General features: G+C 49.9%; 1 protein-coding gene across 3 annotated transcripts in view; it reads right to left on the reverse strand.

Annotated features, from left to right (window-relative positions):
- The window catches only part of GNAL (G protein subunit alpha L), an 86,867-nt gene that overhangs the window by 43,680 nt on the left and 18,763 nt on the right, over positions 1-24,424 (reverse strand). The window contains exons 1-5 of one of the 3 annotated variants that reach the window (XM_021096047.1): positions 22,804-22,906; positions 22,039-22,285; positions 21,764-21,836; positions 21,028-21,082; positions 20,772-20,891 (exon numbers count right to left, since the gene is read on the reverse strand). In XM_021096047.1, the coding sequence (XP_020951706.1) occupies positions 20,772-20,891; positions 21,028-21,082; positions 21,764-21,836; positions 22,039-22,180 (390 nt within the window). In that variant the 5' untranslated portion in view covers positions 22,181-22,285; positions 22,804-22,906. Of the gene's footprint in view, positions 1-20,771; positions 20,892-21,027; positions 21,083-21,763; positions 21,837-22,038; positions 22,286-22,803; positions 22,923-24,424 lie in introns of those variants that run through there. The other 2 variants (XM_021096048.1, XM_003482035.4) reach the window with 2 other exon arrangements.

Raw genomic sequence — 24,424 nt, forward strand, 5'->3', positions numbered from 1 at the left:
CGGTCAAGAACACTGTCCATCACCATGTGGGGGTTCAGCCTCAAGCCCGAAGTCCCCCTGACCCACCCCTTCCCTGCTAATCAGACCTCGTGGCTGTGCCTCCACATGCTGGTCAGTCTGACACAGGCCCTGCTCCGTTCCTGGCTGAAGCATCGCCTGAGCTGGCAGGGACCCCCACGGACCTCCAGTTGGCCTCCAGGCCCACCCCCATCACATCCGTTCAAGGCACAAGCCAGTGATTCTTTGAGAATGTAAGTCAGGAAGTGAAAAGCTGCAGGAATTCCAGGAGATCATCCAGTTTCAGAACAGACTGGAGAAGCCTCTGAAGGAGGTGGGACTCAATGCAAAGAACAGACAGGATGGCTCCTCGAACAGAGGGGTGTGACTTCTTGGGTGGAGACATGACACCAGGGCCCTCAGCTGAGGCTGGGGGCTGCGCCAGAGGCCCTGGGAGCGCCCTGCAAAAAGGACATGGGTGGCCACTGAGCCCAGAGTCCTTTCTGTGTCCTTGTCACTATACCCAGTGATGCCCAGAGGCCCACAGCAAGCCCGGCCACTCCCAAGTCTGGGGGTCACCCCCGCACTCCACTGACTGCGTGTTCCCCCTGTGGGTCACACGCAGCTGCGGCTGATTTTCTTGGGGGAGGGGACACCCTATGGGCCTAGTATCTTATTTAGATTGTGCGGCCTTGGTTCTACGTTTGTGTTGTTTTCCTTTATAAAAGCTTTTAAAATGTTTTACCGAGAAAAGCACCCAGGAGAGAAATAAGCTCATTTATTTCAAACAAACAAGTGAGCTCTCTTGATAATTGACCTTCTGTTGAGAAGGCAAATGGGGTCCCTTCATGGCTCCTCTGATCCTCCCCTGGGGTGTCACACGACTCTGCTGTGGATACAGAAAACACCTCCCTGGCCGCCCGGTGGCTGGCAATGGGGACAGCAGCCGATGAGGAATTTACAAGTAACTGTGGCCAGCACATCTCTTTAGAGCCAGCCTTGCTTTCCTGGAGACCTTCCTTCGGACCCCAGCCATGGCTCAGGAGTCCACCCAGTTCCACAACCCCCAGCTTCACTAGGGAACGTCTTCCTTCCCAAACCAGGGGACCCCGCTCTGTAAATCCTGAGCCGTACGTCTCCTTCTTTTACTAAGTATTCAAATGGTTTTAAAAAAATTTTTTTTAATGACTCAAATGAACTCATCACATCTGTAGTTGTATAATGATCATAACAACCTATAAGTATTCAAATGGTTTTGATAGAAGAGTCACCAGGCTGCAAAGCACAGAATTCTACAGGATGTTAAATGCCCAGGGAGCTCAGAGATCAAGTCGGGCAGGTTCACAGGCTCGCTCCCAACCCCCACGGCCTGACCCCTTCGCTGTGGTGTTGAGAACTCATACCAGGGTCAGAAACTCCTGGATCCAGATGGTAAACAACCCCCTCCGAGGCCATGAGGCCATGAGGCCATGGTGACATCACCCTTGAAAGCTGGGGAATCAGAGGCAGTGACGATGGCCCTGAGGGCCTTCCGGTCCTGTCCCAGCAGAGGGGGGTAGGGGCAGTGAGGGCCCAGGGCCGACCCCGAATCCACTCAGCGATTCTACTCACACCATTCAAAACCACCCCCCCATGTTCATTTTTACTTTGAATACACCTGGCATCTCATTATTAAAAAAAAAAAAAAAAAAAAAAAAAAGACCACCTTTCCTGGGTGCCTGGGCAAATGGCAGCCTTGAACTCAGTTTCCTAGAATTTATGCTCATGTTCCAATCAACGCCCTGAGCTTTACTTCTTTCTTATTTCCTTATTGTTCATGGTATCACGGTATGATCGACACAGGACAGTCCGCAGTTTCTGATGCACGGCACACAGACTTGTGATCTGAATAACGGCAAAAGGCTTTCCTTCTTCCAGCCTGTGTCCCAGACACACGTACTCAGGGCTGTGAAAGGCTCCCAACTTCAAACTCAACACCGGCACTGTGACTTGTGCTCTGAAACAGCAGGGCAGGTGCCTGTAGCCTGCATCTGCTTACAGCATGTGTCATGACAAGGCCTTCTATAGCTCCTGGGTCTAAACACTTCCTAAGCTTCACCCATTATTTGTGTAAATAACATGTAAAACACTGTCCATTTAATACTGTTTCCAAGTTACAGTAGCAAACACCAAGAAAAAAGTGAGCATAAAATGCATGTAGGATGAAAGGAGAAACACAGAAAACTCTATTTAAAAATCCACTTAATGAAGGATTTGGCATGCTCCGTCATCCATAAGATGTATAACTGTGTAATTTGATCCTAGGGGGGCCTGGCTGTTCTCCTAAATATGCTAAAATGCTGAGCTGACATGGAAGGGACCCACCCCCACAGCCCCTAACTCTGGAGGACCTCTTGGGCCAGCATGGGGATGGGGCAGAATTCCCAAGGCCACCTCAGCCTCCTTAATTGCGCACCATTTCCCCTAGAAACACATGAGCCCACTGTCCCCATCACCTTCTCAGCTGCCAAAGCAACCCCCGCCCCCCAGTCCTGGAGGAGGTGGGAGCCCAGGGACAGGGGGCAGGAGGCTCTGGCCACCCTGCCCGGGGCTGGATGACCCTCTAGGAAACACAGGTGCCTAATGGAGTCAGGTGTCAAGCCCCTTCATGACCCATCCTTTGCATTTAATTTATCACAATTCTGTTTTTAAGCAAAAATACTGTTGATGACTTTTCACGAATCAAGACATCGTGAACTGCAAACACAAAAATGGCTGCAGGAAAGTGGACTAATTGCTGTGACTGTGACCCGACATTTTTTATGTCGGGCAACCCACACTCCATGGAGAGGGGTCACTGCAGGTCCATGGCCCCAGCCTGACTAGCCGCTGAGAACCACACCAGGCGTCCTGTCCTTTCTGCCCAGCCCAAGGGCACAGACGAAGCCTCTGGCAGCTTTAAAAATAGACAGATTCCTCCAATCTCCCCCCAGAAGCCCTTCTCAAACCTCCGAGGGAGGGACAGAGATCTTGCTTTGAAAGCTCCCCAGGGGCTTTGGAGGTGGCCTGACTTGGGAATAACTCACGACACACAGCCAAGAGGCTCTCAGGGCTGCTTCAGACCTCGAAGGTCTGCTTATGGGATTGGCTCCAGGTTTGATCAGGATTATTTACTGGGACAGCAGGAAACGAAAACGGGAAGTCTGCAGAAGCAAGTGGGAAGCTGGCAACGTCAATGAAACAGGTGCTCAGACCCACCCTGTGCCTCCTGGTCCTCGGCCAGCCCAGGGCAGGCTGCCCGGGGGAGCGTGTTGAGCAAATACTCCTTAAATACACGGGGAGACTTCATGACGTGGAAGTGATCAAGGCAGGGATGGCAAACACAGGAAATCACCCAGTCGGCTTTAGCACTGATTAGTGAATGACGGTGGCCCAATGGTCTGAAACGCTATGTTCACACCTCAGGTCACCGCGGCAGAAAGTCACTAAGGATCAAAGGAGGTGATGCTGCAGAGGCTGAGGACAGCTCAGCTCACCTCCTTGAACACCGTGTTGTCATCTCCAGGCACTGGAGCTGTCACCAAAAAGTGATGTGTTAGCAGCAAAGGCTTTAGTTCTAATACCTCTACATCAAAAGGGGCTGGAGAATGCATTGTTTGGAAGTTGTTTTTTTTTTTTTTTTTTTTTTTTGTCTTTTTGCCTTTTATAGGGCTGCTCCCATGGCATATGGAGGATCCCAGGCTAGGGGTTTAATCGGAGCTGTAGCTGCCAGCCTTCACCAGATCCGCTGCAATGCAGGATCCGAGCCGCGTCTGCAACCTACACCACAGCTCACGGCAACGCTGGATCCTTAACCCACTGAGCAAGGCCAGGGATCAAACCCACAACTTCATGGTTCCTAGTCGGATTCGTTAACCACTGAGCCACGATGGGAACTCCTGTTTGGAAGTTTTTAAAGAATAGACTTCTGCAACTGCCAGATTCTTATTTTCTTTTGTAGGTATTTGTGGGAATCAGAGCCAATTTTAGACTAGGATTGAGTTAAACCCTAGGGTCTCTTGATCTGTGGCTTTTCATGCCTGTTGGTCCGATCTTCCTACTTAGACCATGAACCCTAGAACATTGCTGCCCCACCTGGGCCCCAATCTGAGCCTCTAGCTTGACACCCTGAGCACGTCTGGGACTCTGTGAACACAGGACGATAGATTCATTAGCTTGGCACGTGGAAAGGTGAGCGGAATGAACAGACACATTGAGGAATGATGTTCATAAAATACAAACAGATTTCAATGCAAAGGTGCAAAACACCACCCCCCTCGGCGGTGGCAGCAGCGTCTTTAGTCACATGTAAAGCAGTTACTGTTTCTCATTCAGCTCTGATCCCAAAGGGATTCGTTTCAGTGGCAGGTGTTGGGCTCAAGGGGCGGGGGAAGTAAATGGAGCTTCTCTCCCCCCACCCCTTCTCCTCTGCCTATCAGTTGCTTGGGGTTTTTGATGGTCCCACACAGACCCTGCTCTGTGTTTAGGACCCGGGCACCATGCTGAGATAAGCACTCGGGAGGCAGATGGGTACACGTCCTTCTCCTGGTCTCGGGGAGCCAGAATGCCCCTCACCCCGCCCCGCCCACGATGCGTCCTCACAGGTACAGAACAAAGGAGCCCGAGCCCCCTTTCCCCCTCCCTCCTTTTTAGAACAGAGAACAGTCATTTTCTTTTACTTTAATAATTTTCTCCCTTGAGACAGGAATTCAAACGTCTTTCACTTGCCAGGAGAGTAGGCGGAAGGTGGGAGGAAATCTTTAAAGCCTTCAATAACAGCCTGACACAGAGCTGAGCCGGGGAGCTGGCGTGTAACCCCTTCGGAGCCGAGACTGGTCAGGGACATGTGGCAAGAAGGGGGTCCTTAAACCAGGTCTCTGGTCTCAGCGACCCTTATGGCCTCACACCCGATGGTCTGGACCCAGTTTGGGGAAAGACACATTGCAAAAACCCCAAACAGAAACAGTGCAATTGGTTTTACATTCACCAGCACCGCCTTTTTACCTAAGATAATTAATCTCACACTAGAGAGAGGAAACATGAGGACCCCCCCGCCACACACACAACCCCATGAAGGCTGGAAGGGGGCGCTCTGCTTGCTTGTCCTGGGTCCTCATGCTGGCACTTCTGTTGTCCTCGTTCCTCTGTGTGTATTTCCGCTTGTTCTACAAGCAGAGGCTGCAGGCACAGGGCTTGCTCTGGGGCACCCCAAGCCCCCACTGCTCTACAGGGCCACCCATGAGGTCCCTGAGGCAGCCCAGGTCCACCCACCCAAGCGTGGTCCCCACTTCCAGGTGCCCTCTCACCTCCTGCCTTTCTAGGCTTGCTTTCCAAATTCCACCAGGGCAAAATCTCTCAAAAAGAAATATCTAGAAGACCTCAGGGGAAGAAAGGTGCTCCCTTCAAATAGCTGACAGGGGACAAAAGCCAAACATGGACTGACAAAAGCATGAATCACCGCAATGCCAGACTTCCGAGAGACTGAAAATGGTACAGTATCTGGAACTTTCTTTGAACACCACTGTGCTCCCTGTCTTCTGGCCCCCAGTTTTAATTAGCAGTGACTGAGTAATGGCTCTTGCTTAGTCCCCGTTTCCAAACTCGAGTTCTCTGCACATTGTGAGTCACACGCTTCCTCCCACCTTGCTGACTCCCTCATGCATGGACACCCCGGCTGCTGAGCTCCCGGGGTCCAAGGGAACACACCCAGGGAGCTCCTTCAAGGCTCTGAAGTCAGGGGCTGGCTTTTCTCCCCCTACGGAGCTGAAAAGGAATCTTACCCCCTGTGTATCCTATTCAGATTCATCAACAGTTTTTTTAAGTACACACAGACCAGAACCGATTTCTTGGCTCAGAGGTAAAACGCTAATTTGTATGTTTTCAGTGAATTACTAAATGCCCTAAAAAAGTGCATGCATAAAAGAGAACGAACAAAATCACACAATCCGCCTCTGCTCCACAACCCAAAACCATGTGGCTCTTTTTGGGCAAAGGCAGCCAGAACATGTCTAAACACACGGCCTTCGGCTCCTAGCCGCTTTCCACAGTGAAAGGGATGTCACGGGGGAGGTGCGGCGAGGCGAGGTCTCACAGGTACACTGCTCTATACACAGCGGCATGGCCAATGGTAGCACTACCTATAGATACGGAAAAGAGCCACATGGCCATGGTGAATGACAGGGCAGACGCACAGGTGGTGAGCTGGATCGAGGCCAGGCCAGACAGTGGACACCTCGCACACTGAGTTGCAGACAGAGAAGCATCACAGAGAAAATTTTAGGAGAGCAAGAGGCTCTCGTCAGCACTGCGAGGGTGCATGCCTGTGCCTGGCCCTGCGAAGAGGAAGCACGCTGCCAGGCCCAGGCCATGTCCCCTCCTCCGGCCCAGGCTCTAAGGGCCAGGGGATGCCAGGGTTCCAGTGGGGGCTTGGAGAAGCACGGCAACAACCACAAATGGCCCTTCCCCCTGGCCTGCACCTGTCACACCACTGCTGCTCAGGCTGGTTAAGAAGAAGGTATTATGGAGTTCTTGTCGTGGCTCAGCAGTAATGAATCTGACTAGTATCCATGAGGACGCAGATTTGATCCCTGGCCTTGCTCAGTGGGTTAAGTATCCGGCGTTGCCGTGTGAGCTGGGGTGTAGGTCGGTCGCAGACACCGCATGGATCTGGTGTGGCGGTGGCTGTGGCATAGGCCAGCAGCTTCAGCTCAGCTTGGATTCAATCCCTAGCCTGGGAACTTCCATATGCTGCAGGTATGGCCCTATAAAGCAAAATAAACAAATAAATAAGTAAAAGAAGAAGTATTATGGTCTCTGCCCTGTCTGATGTGGCAGCTGCTGGTGACAGGAGGCCTTTGGGCACCTGGCATGTGGCTTCCTCAACCTGAGGTGTGCTGATGTGGGACACACACAGTGGATTTCAAAGCTTGATTAAGAAAAGAAATTCTAAAACATCTCGTAACTTCTAGAAATTGCACAGTGAAGTAGTATTTTGGGTATACTCTGTTAAGTAAAACATGAGACTTCGCCTGTTTTTTTTTTTTTTTCAAACATGGCTGGTAGAAAACAAAATTCCACATGCAGTTTGCACCTGTGGCTCACTTTTTATTTCTATTTTCTGTAGCTGGTCAGTGTTGGTGAGGAGGACGTGCTCCTCAAGAAAGGGCTGGACATGGGCTCATGAGCCATGGATGCAGTCACACTGAGATGGGCAGAGTCGCCGGGCTTTGCAAACATTTAACATACAAGTTTAGTTTAAAATGATTTTCTTCTTCTTTTTAAAAAAATTTTTTCTTTTTTTGGCCACGCTTGTGGAACTTATGGAAGTTCCTAGGCCAGGGACTGAACCCACACCATAGCAGTGACCTGAGCTGCTGCAGTGACAGCAGCACTGGATCCTTAACTCGCTGTGCAGCAGGGAGCTCCCACAAATGCTTTTCTTCCTTATAGGTAATTGGAGCACCTGAAACGGTAAACACAAAGCCCCAACTTTTACGTATATTTACTCATTCAGTCCTTCCAGCAGCCCGGCGACGAGGCACTGTTTTTGTGCCCGTTCCAGAGAGGAACAAACTGAGGCTCAGGCAAGTGCGGACTTTGATTAGGCAGCCAGGCTCCAGGAGCAGCCTTCTGTGCACACACGAATGCTGGAAGTTTAAAACACTTTTAAAATACCCTGGCGCATGGTCATGATAAAAACGCAACGGGACGAGCAGCGTCCATCTTTGGAATTACAGTCTGAGGAACTCCAAGAATTTCTGCCAGGATGTGATGCGGAATTTTCAGAATGATAGTTGCTTTTACTAATATGGATCTTCTACCACGTCTTCTGCACAATCAGAATCTGTCTTCATGGAGGTAGTACCCTGAAACTCACTGTGCCAGTGAATCTGAAAGCCCTGTCATCTGTCACCATCAGTGCAAATCTCAGTAAAATGCTTGTGATTTAGGATTTTCTCTGTTGGGCAGCGTGCTCACACAGGGCCCCTCCGTGATCATCTTTCTACATTTCTCTAAGACAGGATGGGGCACAAGGAAGGATATATGCTAGTAAACTAGAAAACTCCAATTTCTTTGTAACATGGGCTGCGTGTGAGCAGGGTCGGGTGACACCCCAGCCTCACTGGTCCTCACGTGGTGTCTTCTGCTTTGTCATATAAATGACCACAGTGCGCGCCCTCCAGCCCCCATGGATGGACACGCTGGACAACTTGCCCTCAGCCCTTCCCCTCCTGCACCCTCCACCCGAGCACCATGATGCTACAAAAGTGTCACCAGCACTTGGAGGCGGAAACAATGCTGTCCTTAGTTTTGCCTGTTTCTGAACTTAAAGTAGAGGGTTACGCTCTAACCACCTTTCAACCCTGCTGTTCTTCCTTCCACACAAAGACACCAGGTCCCTCTAAGTCACCGTGGGTGGAAGCCCCTTGTGTTCACTGCTGTTGGAGTCCGTGTGGGCCCCACGTGGCCTGTGTCCATTGTCCTACTTATGGGCCTTTGGTCCTAAGAACAGTGTCACTTTGTTTCCTGTTAAACATTCCTCATGATAATACTTATTAATTTTTTTTTTTTTTGGTCTTTTTGCCATTTCTTCGGCTGCTCCCGCAGCATATGGAGGTTCCCAGGCTCAGGGTCTAATCGGAGCCATAGCCACCAGTCTACGCCAGGGCCACAGCAACGTGGGATCCCAGCCGATTCTGCGATCTACACCACAATCATGGCGACGCCAGATCCCTAACCCACTGAGCAAGGGCAGGGACCAAACGGCAACCTCATGGTTCCTAGTCGGATTCGTTAACCACTGCGCCATGACAGGAACTCCAACAATACTTATTAATTAAAACAAACTTGATTTTGAAATCCATTGTAATGCCTGCCCTCTGGCAGAAGCCGGAAATCTCCTCCGAGGTTTTCCTCGAAACTGGGGGAATAAATACTCAGAGTTCTGATGATTCTATTGTGTGCAACTCAGAATTTACTTTCCATGTTACTTACCAATACAGCTTTTCCGTCCTTTTAATTTTATATGTATACATATACATAAGTACATATATATATCTCAATATCTACATAGATACACATCTCTCACAAAAGACAAGGCTTATCTTCAAAGTTATCAGTAATGTGTTCATTACATAAAATGAGTTTTTCAAATTATGCAATTAGCCAAGGGAACATCTACAACTGCTCTTTTCTTTTTTTGAAGCAATATGATGTTTAATTTTCCAAAAAATGCTGTATTTTCTCCATTCTGGATGTAGTACCATGTTAATAATAGATTTTGGGGGGTGAGGGGGTGTATGGGAGGAGAACACTGTCACATTCAATGTGCTTATCTATTCTAAGACACAGGGTAATTTCAGAACTTTCACGTTTTTAAAGGTGTATAGTGATAAGGCTCAATCCTGGGTTGGGCCCCCTGGCTTGGCTGACACAAAGGAAACTTCAGAGTTCAACGGTTAGGCACTTCTGAAGCCCAGCTTTTTACGTGTAGGTCAGGGATGCTTTATTTGCAGTGACCATGGATGTGCCATGTTGAAAAGTTGCCTATAAGAGTTAAGGCCAATTTGCCACAGGTCTGGCTCAGATTCCATCCCTGGCCTGGGAACTTCCATATGCCGCAGGTGCAGCCAAAAAAGGAAAAAAAAAAAACAAAACAGTGCCGATAAGGAAAAATAAATCATACATTCCTTACACTTACATCTTAAATTGAAACAGCTACAGAGAGCGCTGAGAAGCTTCAGTCTTTCCCTGGTTGATATTTAAAATTGAACTTGCACGCATAGAAACAACCTAAATGTCCACCGACAGATGATTGGATTAGGAAGATGTGGTGTATATACACAATGGAATACTACTCAGCCATAAAAAGAACAAAAGAATGCCATTTGCAGCAACATGGATGGAACTAGAGACTCATACTAAGTGAAGTCAGTCAGAAAAAGAAAGATAAATAATATATGATATCACTTGTATCTGGAATCTAATATAAGGCACAAATGAAGCTTTCCACAGAGAAGAAACTCATGGACAAGGAGAACAGACTTGTGGTTGCCGAGGGGGAGGGAGTGGGCTGGACTGGGAGTCTGGGGTTAATAGTTGCAAACTATTGTATTTGGAGTGGATAAGCAATGAGATTTCTGCTGCATAGCACAGGGAACTATGTCTAGTCACTTGTAATGGAACAAGATGGAGAATAATATGAAAAAAAGAATATATATATGTGTGTGTGTGTATGTATGACTGAGTCACTTTGCTATACAGTAGAAATTGACAGAACACTGTAAATCAACTATAATGGAAAAATAAAAATAGTAAAATAAAAAATAAGCTTCAAAGAAATAAAATAAAATTGAACTTGCAGAATATTGATCCTGTGTTCCCAGGCTCTGAGTCAGTCACAATGACAGACACCTGGAGAACACCTGGCATCAGTCACCTAGGCCCTGGGTGACTTAGGTCTTCCAGGGGTGTGGCTGGCAGCAATGTGTATGTTATGTTGAGTTTCCTGGTAATTTTATTGTGATTGAGGCCTTTTTTTTTTTTTTTTTTTTTTTTTTTTTTTTTTTTTTTTTTTTTTTTTTTTTTTCTTGGTATTTAGTGTTGATGGACTGGCCCCCCCCCCCCCCCCCCCCCCCCCCCCCCCCCCCCCCCCCCCCCCCCCCCCCCCCCCCCCCTTTCTGGTTCTAGTGTTAGAACTTGGCCAACAGTAGCAACAGCAGTAATTCATAGCTACTCTGTTCTTTTCTTACCAAGTTTTCTAGTGTGACCTAATTCACCCCCCAGGACAACCCCATGAAAAGGTACTATTCTCCCATTTTACAGATGGGAAAGGCAAATTGGCTAACACACTGTGTGCGGCCCAGAGCTGAGTCCAGCCCTTGAAACCCTGGGCTCACTGTGATGCACCCACATCACTGGGGCTGGTTGGAATAATCCTGAAAACCGTACAGAGGCCCCATGCTTCCATTTACAGCTGGAAAGCTTGATTTCACAGAGCCAGAGAGGCTCCCACAGGTATTTAGTTTCTAAAGTCCTTAAATATTTACAGATTCAGAGCTAGCCCATCTTAACTGGGACAAAAACTTCTTCTCTTTAAAATATAAAGGACATAATAAAATTTTAAGATATTTTATGAAAGATGGGCTTACATAATAGGATTCAAACATGTACAAAGAGCAGATAAGGCGAAATGCCAGGCCAGGGGAGCACGGACGTGACTATGCAAAATCCCTGTACTCTGGGGACTGGTTTCAAGTCCCTGTAGAATAATTTCAGGTAACAGCATGAAAAGAGGTTTAAAAAATTAGAAACAGAAGCTCATCACAGAGATGTTTTGGGATTACATCCGGGAAAGGTGATGGGAGCCACAAGTGACCCTGTGGAGGAGGAAGAGTGTGGGAACCAAGCTGGGGACAGCCCTCAGGGCCGGGCTGACAGCCCTGTGCTCCCAGCCCATGGGGCTCAAGGACAACAACATGCTGGATCCGTTGCTCACCGGCTCTGGAAGCAGCCCAGCGCTGCTTCAAGGGACTGGAAAAGGAATCCTTGCTCCATTTTTCCCATAGTGGATTTTATTAACAGCAGCATGATTAAATGTTGACACCATGATGCAAGGAATCGAATAAAGCCGCAAGAGTGTTCAAGCGAAAACCACTGACTTTCAGAAGTTTGTTCCATAAACCGTCCCTCGGGGCAGGATGGGGTTCTGGTCCCTGAAACGGTCCATTTCCCAGGCCGCCCTGGACACCCCCAGGAGGCATTCAGAAAATTCTGCTTGAATGAGTGAATAAGCCATAACCACCCCACTTCCATTTTCATCCACTTGCGTTTTGCTCCTCAAAGACGTGAGCAGCCACCAGAGCTGTTTGTAGAACAGCTGGGGGTGGACCACAGGGACCTAGAGAAAGCCCTGTCACTCCGGGGCATTTCCCCTTTTCACGTGGCTCCTTGGGGTTGAGCATCTGTCACACGGCCTGGTCTGGCCTGACCACGCCTTCCCTGCAGCTGGAACGAGGCTGACCTGGAGTCCAGAATGGACCACTGGTTCCCAGACCCAGGAATGCCACACAGCAGGCTCTGGAGTGAGAACGCCTGGCTCCAACCCTGGCCACCTGCTCCGTGACTCCCCTGCCCTGGACCAGTCAGTTGCCTTCTCTGAGCTCCCATCTCCTCATGTGTGTGGTGAGGACCCCAGAGATGCTGTGACTACTAGATTCAGGACAGGACTTGACCTGAGGGCTGTGGGCACAGGGGGCCTTGTTTTTACTGGTTTCAAGCCATTCAACCAACACCACCAATAAAAGATGAAACCGAGAGTTAGAACAATTTTCGGCAGATGCTTAAACACTTTAAAATCCCAATTTTGCTTTCCTTTACGTTTTTTTCTTCTTTAATGGCTGTGCCCATGGCATATGGAAGCGCCTGGGCCAGGGGTTGAATCCAAGCTGCAACTGTGGCAATGCCAGATTCTTTAACCCACTGTGCCTGGACAGGGATAGAACCTGTGTCTCCGCAAGGATCCATGCCACGGCAGTCAGATTTTTTTTTTTTTTTTTTTATCTTTTTGCCATTTCTAGGGCCGCTCCTGTGGCATATGGAGGTTCCCAGGCTAGGGGTATAATCGGAGCTGTAGCTGCCAGCCTACACCACAGCTCACAGCAACACCGGATCATTAACCCACTGAGCAAGGGCAGGGATCGAACCTGCAACCTCATGGTTCCTAGTCGGATTCGTTAACCACTGCGCCATGACGGGAACTCCCGTGGCAGTTAGATTCTTAACCCACTGTGCCACAGCGGGAACTCTTCTTTCACATTTCTATCTAAATTACATAATCCATCCCAGATCAAAACACTGTCCGCAGAACACTGTCTCTTCCCATGCAGACCAAGCCTTGAAAAGCTTCAGGAGATATGTCCCTTGCAAACAGCCCAGCCGGGCCCTTTAGTCAGAGGCCAGCTGGTTCTGGGGCCAATCTGAGAGGTGCCGTCAGTGGGGGCACCTGACAGTGGGTGGTTCGGGCTCCATCCCAGCCCCACGGAGCTCTCACCTCCTGCCCTCCAGGCCTTGTTGGCCGCAGGAATGCAGGGGGACACCAGAGCTCGCTGCCTGCCTCAGGTGGAGGCAGGGGAAGTGGGGTGGCATCTCACCGAGGCTCTCTGCATGTTCCCAGCACACGTGTATTTGATGGCAACCCCCGAATGGCATTTCCTAAGCTTAGCACAGGGCAACATCTCAGAAGGCAGTGTACGTACATTTACAAATGTCATGTTAAAGGGCGCCCAGGACTAACATCTTCTGGATGTTTCCAGGGTCTAGGCACAGTTCCAAGCGCTTAGATGCATGACTGCATTTCGCTCCCATCACAACTCCATGGGACGGGTGGTATTATTATTGCCCCATTTTATAGCTGATAAAAACTGACCTCAGAGATGTCCCTGAACTTATCCAAGGTCGTAGAGACAGCAGGAGGCACAGATGAGATGGAAACTAGGAAGCCTGCGTTCTTGGCCACAGTGTCAAAGAGCCTTTACTGCAGCCACCAAAATGACTTGGCCACAGTGATTTTGTGCAATCATGCATGTAAGGCTGGTGTCTTAGGTTCCTGGTGTTACCCTGCTTCCCCTCTTTTCCACAAAGAGCCTCACCAAGGACACCAAGCTGACCAAGGAGATTATTTCAGAGACGTGTACATGGAGAGCCGTCCTGCTTCTCTCTCACCCCAACAAGTACTGAGACTCTTTGGGGGTGATTTCACACAAAATCCTTTCAAGACTGCCTGGACTCATAGTTGTTACAACTACAGATAAGCAAACATGTGCTTGGTTACCCAAACCGTTTAGCTTTGGCTCAACAGGCACTAGAGACTCAGGAATCAGAGGCACCGGGTGGGATGTCTCTGGGAGGGGCTGGAAGGCTTCTGCCCCAGGAAGAGACTGGGAGGGAGGGCACATGCCTGGGGGGGAGGTGGAAGTGACCAGAGTGAAAGGCAGCCCAGAGGGGGGAGCCTGGTGACTCCGGGGCACCTGTCACACAGATGCAGGGCAGGGAGGGAGGGACAGAGTCTGGCAGGCAGCACGAAACTCAAAACACTGAACCTATGGAAACTACTGCTACATTGTAGGTCAAAATTGGCCACCCTCTTGCATGTCCCCTGAATAGATAACTAAAACTCCTCTGTCTGACGACACGTGGCTGAGGATGACGAGGATTCCTGACGGGGAGTCAGGAGACGGTCCTAGTCCTGAGCCAAGCCCCAGGGGACCCCGCAGTCACTGTGCTTGGCCACAAAGGAGGCCCTGGACCAGACACGCTGGAATCCACGTCCAGTAGGAAAACCGCCAGAGTGTAGACAAGGGGCATCGTCCACACTGGACCACATGCTCTTTACTCCTCATTGTGGTAATTAGAAAGAGTTGGAAGACCTGCTGACAGCTTTCCCTCCTAAGGAGTTACTGTGGATGAAATTTACCCGTGTGTGAAAATGAGCACGTGGCAGTTCTGAGGTGAATGGGGTATCTATTCGGTCTCAAAGAATATTTCCAAAAAGTACCTTTACAGACCCCACCCTCACCAAGGGACTAGGTAGCGTCCCCGAACCACTGGGAAGGCCACCAGATCCCAAATGGACTACTGACAGGAGTTCTCATCGGCATTTCTATTATCACCTTAATTTCACTATAAGTATTGGAACAATGGGTGATATGTGAATAGACACTGTATTAATGATAACCCTCCTAATTTTAGGAACCATGCCACCTCGTTTTTCGGAAATACACACTGAAGTATTACAGGGAGCATGTTGGCTGCAACCAAGTCTCAAATGGTTCATAAGGTGCCTGTAAGTGCAGATGGGGCAAGAGAGCAAACGAGGCCAGATGTTACCTACTGTTTTTTTTTTTGTTTTGTTTTTTTGTTTTTTTGTTTTTTTGTTTTTTGGCCTCACCTGTAACATGTGGAAATTCCCGGGCCAGGGATCGAGCCCATGTCACAGCAGTGACCTAAGCCACAGCAGTGACAATGGCAGATGCTTAACCTGCTGTGCCACCAAGGAACTCCCCAGAGGTTACCTACTGATGAACCCTGGTGAAGTGCATGGGAGTTCTTTGGATGACTTTTGCATTTGGGGGGCAAGTTTATTATTGTTTCAAAATAAAGTCATTCTTTATTGGGAAAACACCTTTCGATTACATTTCAAGGATGATGATGGAATTTTTTTTTTTTTTGTCCTTTTTAGGGTGGCATATGGAGATTCCCAGGCTAGGGGTCTAATTGGTGCTGCAGCTGCCAGCCTGCACCACAGCCATAGCAACGCAGGATCTGAGACTCAGCTGCAACCTACACGGCAGCTCATGGCAATGCTGGATCCTTAACCCACTGAGTGAGGCCAGGGTTGAACCTGGAACCTCACGGTTCCTAGTTGGATTTGCTTCTGCTGCATCACAATGGGAACTCTCAATGACGGAATTTTAAAAAAGTACTTTCAATGAAGCCTTGAAGGGTTAAGGACTAAACCAGAGTATTACTAAAGGGCAGCTGTTCCTTTTACCAGCACTTGGGATGTGCAGAACAGATCTGAGTGCTAACTCCCCTAGGCTTTGCACAGAAGTCCCGGGAGGGGGGGCAGGTTTCTGATGGTGGAAGTGCCCGCTCCTTGCACAGACCAGCCCCAAGCATGTCCCAGGGGCACAGATGGGGTGGGATGGAGTGGAGGAGTGGGGCAGTCTCTTGATGAGTTTTTTAAAACTAGAGAACATGGAGTTCCCATCATGGCTCAGTGGTTAACGAATCTGACTAGGAACCATGAGGTTGCAGGTTTGATCCCTGGTCTTGCTCAGTGGGTTAAGGATCTGGTGTTGCTGTGAGCTGTGGTGTAGGTTGGTGGCTACAGCTCCGACTGGATCCCTAGCCTGAGAACCTCCATATGCCATGGGTGAGGCCCTAGAAAAGACAAAAACAAACAAACAAACAAAAAAACACCAAAAAAAACCCCTAAAGAACATGATTTAGGCCACTTCAAACATTTTATGTACAAAAGTCCAAAATGCTGCTGAGTGTTCCGAGAAGACATCTGCTCTGGAAAGGTGACTTCCCTTTGGTGTGAGCTCCCTGTGGGGTGGGGATGGCTCAGCTCCCACCCTGGGGTGGGCAGGAGGCAGCGGGTATGGGGAGAGTGCTCAGCTGGAAGAATGGCAGAGGCTTGTTGGAACTTGTAGCAAAACTGGGCAGAACCTGGGCCCAGGGAGCCGGGTGAAAAAAAGGCCAAGGTCTGGCAGGTACAGGTCATCCAGGGAGGCCCAGGATGGGAGGCAGGACAGAGGGGGCCAGAGGCGGCCGAGCAGGAAGACCAGGTATGGTTTGGGAAGCTCTGACTGGAAGTCAGGTGCAGACAGAGGAAGGAGGCAGAGACTGGGACCTGCCTTTATTAATTATGCCCCAAATCCTCTCACAGGAAGCCTTCTCACTGATGCCACATGTAAGATCTCTGAATCTCAGACAATGGTGAGGATGCCACAGCGGACCCTACTTCTCACACCCCAAGTCCCCTCCCTGGCAGCCTGCTGGACCCTCCACCACAAGATGCAAAGCTCTGCGGATGCACTGAAATCCAGTTTGAATGACAGTTCTGGTTTGTTCTGCTGTGGGGATGGAACCTTCCATCTGAGTGGCCTCTCGGTCCGCAGCCCTCACTTGTCACCCCCCAAGTCTGCACAGAAGGGGACCAGGGCACACTGTGCTCTGTGCACTGGCAGCCCGCATCCTGAGAGTCATGGAGGAAGAGGCTGCCTGTTTCTCCCGGAACCGCCACAACCCCGTCACACCCAATGGGGCCCGCCTGGTGGTGCCTGGGGCAGAGCTGGGGGTTGGGGTGGGGGCTGCAGCCTGAGTACTGCCCCCAATTTATATGGTGGGCTTCCGAGGCTTGTACGTGGGTGGGTGGGTGGCAAGAGGATTCAGCTGGTTAAAAATCCACAGGGAAGACCACTAGCCTGGATGATGGGGATCTGAGGCCCCCCGCCACTCCTACCAGGAGATAAATGTGCACATGGCAGCAGTACCAAGAGCCCCAACCCTGCTCCCAGCCCACTACCCTCCTCAGGGCTCCTAGGAGCCACAGGCTTGCCGTCACAACTTTAGAGAAAGGAAGCCAAGACCCCTAGAGGGCAGCTGGGCTCTGGGCTGAGCCTGGTCTGCTCTGAAGCTGCCTGCACCCCAAGCAAACGCTTGCTGGGAAAGTGACACCTGCTCCCTGGGTTTACGATGACATGCAGCCTGACAAACGTCCCCTCAACAAACAGGTGGTGGTTACGGGGCACTGACCAACCGACTGCTTTCACAGTGCTCAGCAAGACTCACTCACCTGCTGACCCTTAAAAAGTCCAGCAGAACACACTTTCAAAAGAGCTAATACAATATCCACATTTTCCTTCCTTACACGGCTGTGTCTGCGGCATATGGAAATTCCCTGCCAGGGGTCGAATCAGAGCTGCATCTGTGACCTACAACACAGCTCATGGCAACAATGGCTCTTTAACCCACTGAGCGAGGCCAGGGATCCAACCCACCTCCTCATGGAGACTACGCTGGGTCCTTAACCCACTGAGCCACAACAGGAACTCCAATACCCACATTTTAGGAAGAAAACACCAAACAAAGTAATAACCTAATTTAATTCATCAGTGACTTTGGTGTTGTGCTAAGAGTTTGGGGGAGGTGGGGGGCAACCACAATATCGCCCCCACTTTGTAAATGAGCAGGTGTATGTTCTGTCACGACCACCACCAGACACCATGTATTTCCTACCACTTCCTGAGTAAAGAGCTGGGTGCACAGACATAGGGCCCAATGACAGGGTCCTGGGTGCAGCCCTGTTCAGAGTCTCGGCCACCTGGACGTGCTCATGAGCAAAATGCTGTGAACAGGCCGGTGACCACCCATCCCATCCCTGGCCACCTCATTGTCTTCAACCTGGACGGTTCCAGGAGCCTCCAAGACAGTGGCTCTACTGTGCCTCTTCCTCCCCAGAACCCTCTCCAGACACTCTAGAGCCTTCCCAGGTTAGGACAGACCAGGCCTAAGAGGCCAGTGAGATCTGGCCCCTAAAGCTGGTCCCTGCCTCCCCCAGCACCTCCTCCAGCAGCCACCTGCTAGCCTCACTCTTGTTTCTGTTACAGTGTGACTCTCATATCATTCAACTAGAATTCAAGGAGAAGGTGATGTGGACAGTAAACCCAAGTGTGATATTCTTAAGATCCCTCTAAGATACTGTAGGTTTTTTGTTATAAGGAGTAATCTCATCAAAACCCTCAAATTTTTAACAATAAAAAGAATCTTAAATATTATTCTAATTTTTCCTTCTAAAATTAATTTTTTTGTCTTTTTTTTTTAAGGTCCACACCTGTGACATATGGCGGTTCCTAGGCCAGGGGTCGAATCAGAGCTGTAGCCGCCAGCCTACGCCAGAGCCACAGCTACGCCAAATCTGAGCCACGTCTGTGACTGACACCACAGCTCAGGGCAACGCCAGATCCTTAACCCACTGAGCCAGGTCAGGGATCGAACCTGCATCCTCATGGATACTAGCGGGGTTCACTGACCACTGAGCCATGATGGGAACTACTAAAATTAATTTTTAATAATAGGACATATTTCCTTCAAAAATTATTCTGTATCTACAGGACAATAAACTTAAACCCTCAGGAAATTAGGCTGTAACACAGAAGGATTTTCTCAATGATTTAATCTCAAAAAAGTACTAGATATAGTAAATCTATGTTTACTATTGCAATACTTACTTAGCTCTACTTTTATGATTTTTATAACAGATATTTTCTTTAAACAAAAGTTGATTGCCTTATACCAGGTGCTATCAGTACATAAGTCAGAGATTTGTCTAAATATAACTTTTATGAGGAGCATCAAAATGTAAATTCAAAAACTATTCAATCTAATAGATGATGAATATTTCAGACTATGGAATGTATGTTACTGAAAACTATAGGTGTTAAAACAGAATTTCCAGAAGGAAAGTTATATACTTAGATATTAACTTCCTCTTTCATATAAGTATAGGCTCAATAATAAACATAATCTCATTGGACACAGAGGCACACATGACAACAGACTGAGGCTTAAAAATTACCCCAAAATGTATTACCTTTGAAGATGGATTACAATTGCATTTTCTCTGCTGGTTCTCGATTCTCTTTTAAGGGTAGTTAATTACGGTTTCTGAGAATCATTTTTAAGCAGCCTCAAGTACTTAAAGGCATGCCTTCAAAGGGAATGGTTTCTTGAGTTTTATTTACTTTTTGATTAAAAATATTCATGATGTAGCTTAAAAAACACATCTGTCAAAGTAGGTGTTTTGGAGCCTTTAGTAATTCCGTGGGAGTTAGTGACTGTTTCTGGATTTCAGATTGAATCTGGGATCCTTTATTACCTGTGAGTTTGTCATGAGCAGAAGAAAGAAGCCGTGACGGATGACCACGTCTTCATTCTAATTTCTCATTCTATGCCAAGAATAACTTTTTCCTTCATCAGAACCACATGTGAGATGTTTTATGATTACTTTTAACAAACATGCAGGAGAAAACTGAGAACTCAAATACATGTCTATCAATGTGTAAATCTGAAGTTGAATGGCAACAACCTGATTTCAGCTGCGACCTTGCATTTCAGGGTAACCTTCCTAACGTGTAAGCTGTCATCGTAAGCAGGGAAGACACAGGGCTCTAGTTGATGTGGGGTGGGGGAGCATGGCCTTGGCCCTCGCCCCGTCATCTCCTCGACGCCCTCCAATTCAAGACAATTCAGTAAAAAGCAGCGTACCTTCCATGCCAGATGCCCTGGCCCCTTTTTCTGGCTATTTGCCATCACTACCTCTGTCTAGGGGTTTCACTGGTTGTATCAGGATGCTTATCAGATGCAAAGGTCACATGAGGATGAAAAAAAAAAAAGCTTAAAAAAAGTAATTCTGGGAGTTCCCATTGTGGCACAGAAACAAATCTGACTAGTATCCATGAGGACGCAGGTTTGATCCCTGGCCTTGCTCAGTGGGTTAAGGACACGGCTCAGATCTGGTGTTGCTGTGGCTGTGGTATAGGCCAGTGGCTACAGCTCTGGTTCAATCCCTAGCCTGGGAACCTCCATATGCTGTGGGTGTGGCCCTTAAAAGACCAAAAACAAAGCAAAACAAAACAAACAAACAAACAAACAAACCAAACCCAGTAATTCTCATCCACCATCTAGATACATAGCCTATAGGGCAAATGTGTTCTAAGAAGCAGGGATGGTGCACAGGGTCCAGCAGTCTCACACCCTGGTTCCTGCATCAGTTTCCCTCGGAAGAGAGGATTCTGAGAATGAAAACTCTCTCAAGACCACCATACCAGGCAGTGGAAGCTCTGAAATACTGATATGGAGGGATACACAGACATACTCTTTTGGCACAACTGTAACAAAAATGATTTTCTGAGAAATTGAACAAATATTTTCTCCTTTGAAACATGCTTAATCAAATTACCAAAAACAATAATTTAAAGGCACGCATAGCCACTGAACAAGAGAAAACTAATATTCCTATCACTCTCTTGCATGAGCATCACTGCCATCCAGGTGATCAGGAAAGCAGCCCTAAATGCGGCGGAGGTGCAGCAAATGACCCTTTCCCAGGATACAGACCGGCTGCTATCAGCCACCTCATTAAAAACTATCTTGCATCATCGAAATTGTCTCAGTAAGGATTTACTTACCTGGGAATATTCAAAGTCAGTGATGGGGGCTATGCTCTTGATATAGTCTGATCGGAACTGGTTTTCTGGGTTGGCCAGTGGAACTGGAGGAATTATAGTGCTCATCGCCGAAACAATTGTCTAAAGTGGAATGAAGAAAAAATAAATAGGGATACGTCCACCGTGGACGCTCCATGAATGATAATCTAGTGGATAATTTCTGTCCACGAGGTTTAGGGAGCAGAGGACCTAACAACCATTTTAAAAAAGTCCTTACCACAATAGCATCCTTGACATTTTTCCGGATGTCCAGGATTTTCTGTTTCTTTTCCCTGTATGAAAGAGGATGGTTGTTAATTGACCTTCCACACTGCCTTGGATCGGTTCTGTGGGATTTCCAATTCCCAGATGCAATGGGGCTGGAATGGCACTCCTGGAGGCCAACATCAGCCCTAGACAACAGCACAAAGGTTTTTATCTGGGAAAGGAAAACATCCCTCTTCTCTGGTTTGAACTCTAAACAAACCTGAATGCACACAGCACAATCTCTAGCTCAAGACAACCACACAGGTTACACACAACAGGGCAAAATCGCAGGAGTAGTGCATATGAAAACTACAGGACTACACCTGTAAATATATTTCATTTGCATCTACCCATACGTTGGATAGCTATGAATTAAAATAGATGCAGACAAGTGATATATAGATATATATTTATTGACCCACTGGTTGAGTGTGCTCAAAGCGACACCAATAATGCAGATCGAAACCTCAAGAATATCTAATAAATACCATCTTTTGTTAATTAAATTATTTTGATTCAGATACAACTAGAAAAAGTCTTTGCCTAAAGATGCCAGATTCGGCAACACACTTCTATATATTCCTTCCTTAAAGGCCGACTCAAAGATCAAATGAACTGTATAGAGAAAACACTTGGGGAAAGACTGGGAGGGAAGTGAAAAGTCTGCATGCAGTTGGGAAGCAAGCCCTAAATCAGTCATTCCTTACTCAGGATTAAATCCATTGACGTGCAGGATCCTCATTTGTTTGACGATAGTGCTTTTCCCAGACTCACCAGCCCCTGCAAAAGAACGGAGAGAATACCGTGACCCGTGGCCCAGGTCCATTGTCATCTCTTAGGCCAAACCAGACAGAACACAGGCGTTTTCAGGTGTGCGCCCGCTGTCGGCGGGGGGTGCTGGCCCTGGTCGCAGGCGGTGCGCGGCCTCGGCTCTGCCCGCCCGGCCCCCTTCGAGCTCCAGGCCGCGCACCCCCCGCCTTACCCAGCAGCAGCAGGCGGTGAGTCGCTTTGTAAGCCAGGCGCTCCTTCTGCAGCTGCTTCTCGATCTTCTTATTGGCCTCGCGTCGTTCTTTTTCATCGACGCCCTGGTCTTCTGACGTCTTGCTGTTGCCCAAACACCCCATGCCTGGCCGCTTGCTTGGACGTCAGGTACAGCCAGGGATTTGCACACCAGGCGGTGGATAGTTGCAGGTGTTTGTGGGTCCTGGGTCAGCCTCTCTTCCTCGCTGCTGAAAGAGATGTCCTGGTCTCTCGGGGTTTTCCGACCAGAACAGGCGTTTCTTCTCCCTCCCCCTGCCCACCGCGAACTCCCAACTCAAGAGGACGCAAGCAACACGTGCGGAGCCAAATGCTTTTTAAAGTGAATTATTTAGAATTCTCTGCTGTAAAAACCGAGCGGAGACGCGTCTGCCGAGCCAGCCCTTTGGCGACGGCTCTCTCCCCGCCCTGAGTGCCCCGCTCTTGACTGCGCGGCCCGGGAGCGCCCACGGGGACCTCGAGCAGGCACACTCGGCTGGGTGCCGGGGCCCCGCCGGTGGCGGCCAAGCGCGGCGCAGAGGGAGGGCGCACGCCAGATCCCTGCTGGCCGACTGTGGCCACCTGCCGGCTACCCGCGCCCCATTCCAGGTCCGAGCCCCTGGGGCCTCCACGCGGCGGGGAGGAGGAGCCGGCTGGGGGCGGCCAGGCCAGGGGTCCCGGGGTCGGGAGGAGTGGCGGCCGTCCTCGAAGGGCCCCCGCCGAAGCTCACCCGCGTGCGGTCCGGACGCGGCGCGCGGCTCCCTCGCAGCCGGAGCGGCACTGGGTCTAGGTGTGCGCTCCCGCGATCCCGCGCCGCCTCCGGCTCCCGGCGGGCGAGGCCTCGCTCAGGATCATGCATATTCTATCAGGGGGAGGGTCTGTGCAGCGCTCTGGGACCCCGCCTTCCCCGGTTCCTGTTCTAGACGATTCCAGCGCACCCACGCTACCTCCTGCAGCCTCTCGTGTACCTCCGCCCCGGCTCTCCCTTACGCGCTCGGAACAGCTTTGCTACTTTTGTGGAAGGCACTGTGGCCCCCAGCCTAGCACCGCAGCGGGAACCGATGAGGGCGGTGCCTAGTTCTCACCTGTTGCGCCGGTGCGTGTCCCAACCGTGCCATTTGGGCCGCGATGCTGGAGGCGGGAGGCGCGTTAGAGCCGTGACCACGGCGGCCACCTCCCGAACTCTCGAGTCTCCAGGCCCAGGGCTTGGCACCATGTGCCGATTCTTCGCATGGCTTTGCTCGGCTCTGCGGTCAAGTCCCCATCCTTTCCAGCCCGATCGTGTTCACAACTGTCTGCACCGCTAGCCTCTGCTCCGCCGCCCTTCCGCCCAGGGCCCCGCTGGTCTCACCGGCTCGCCTCTGTCCTCCCCTCCCTTTTGTACCGCTCATTCCCTCAGGCGGACAAAGGCGTTCAACTCCCATTTAGGCTTGCCGCCCTCCTTCATCCTCAGGCCCCGCCCGCGTTAGGCACACCGTGTCCTGGGTTAAAAGTGGGGCCTGGAGTCCCCCACGTGCCTCAGCGGGTCCCCGACGTTGTCTCTGTGAGGATGAGGGCTCCATCCCTGGCCTGGCTCAGTGGATCAAGGATCCCTGGTTGCCATAGGCCTGCAGCTCCTATTGGACCCCTAGCACGGGATGCCCCGAAACTTACACGTGCTGCAGGTGAAGCGGTTCAGGCCTCAGCTCTGGCACCTGGCTTTGGCCCACCCCCTTGGCTGAAATACTCTCAGGGGGCATCAGCAGCTCCCCTGAGGCCAGATTCCATCCAAAAACTGTGGTCTTGACTTTCTCTGAGACAGCTGGAGACTCCCTGGTCCTATTTCCTGCCCACCTCCACCCTGAAAAGGCCCTCTGACCCTGGGCAGCCTCTCTCCCTTTAGGCCTCCTGGGGGGCAGGGGGAGGGTGTGCTAACTGCCTCCTCCATCCTCAGCACAGGAGGCTCTGCCTACCACCAAGTCAGACCTCCAACCCAGCCACCTCCTGTTCACCAGGTGTTCCCAGGCACACTCCCGCCCCAAGCCTTCCAGGACCTCCAGTTCAACCCGCCAACCTGCTCTTCTCTCTGTGAATAAGGCCCCTGATTTCCAAGACAGAACAAAGGAGTCATTCCTGACTCTTTTCCTGCTTATAAACCAACAGAGTTACCGCACACCTCTGGGCCTCTTTCCTGAACAGGTTCCTGTTCTTTCCATCTGCTGCTGCCACAGTCACTCGTCCAACCTGGATGTTGGCAGTGGCTACCTGCTCCTTACTCTGGCACACCTGCACGATGTTGCCACAGTGACAATGCAACTCTGACTACATCGCTGTCCCCACTACATCCCAACCCCCTGGCCACAGTCCATTAA

The sequence above is a fragment of the Sus scrofa genome, chromosome 6 (genome assembly GCF_000003025.6).
Source record: "Sus scrofa isolate TJ Tabasco breed Duroc chromosome 6, Sscrofa11.1, whole genome shotgun sequence".
Taxonomy (NCBI): Eukaryota; Metazoa; Chordata; class Mammalia; order Artiodactyla; family Suidae; genus Sus; species Sus scrofa.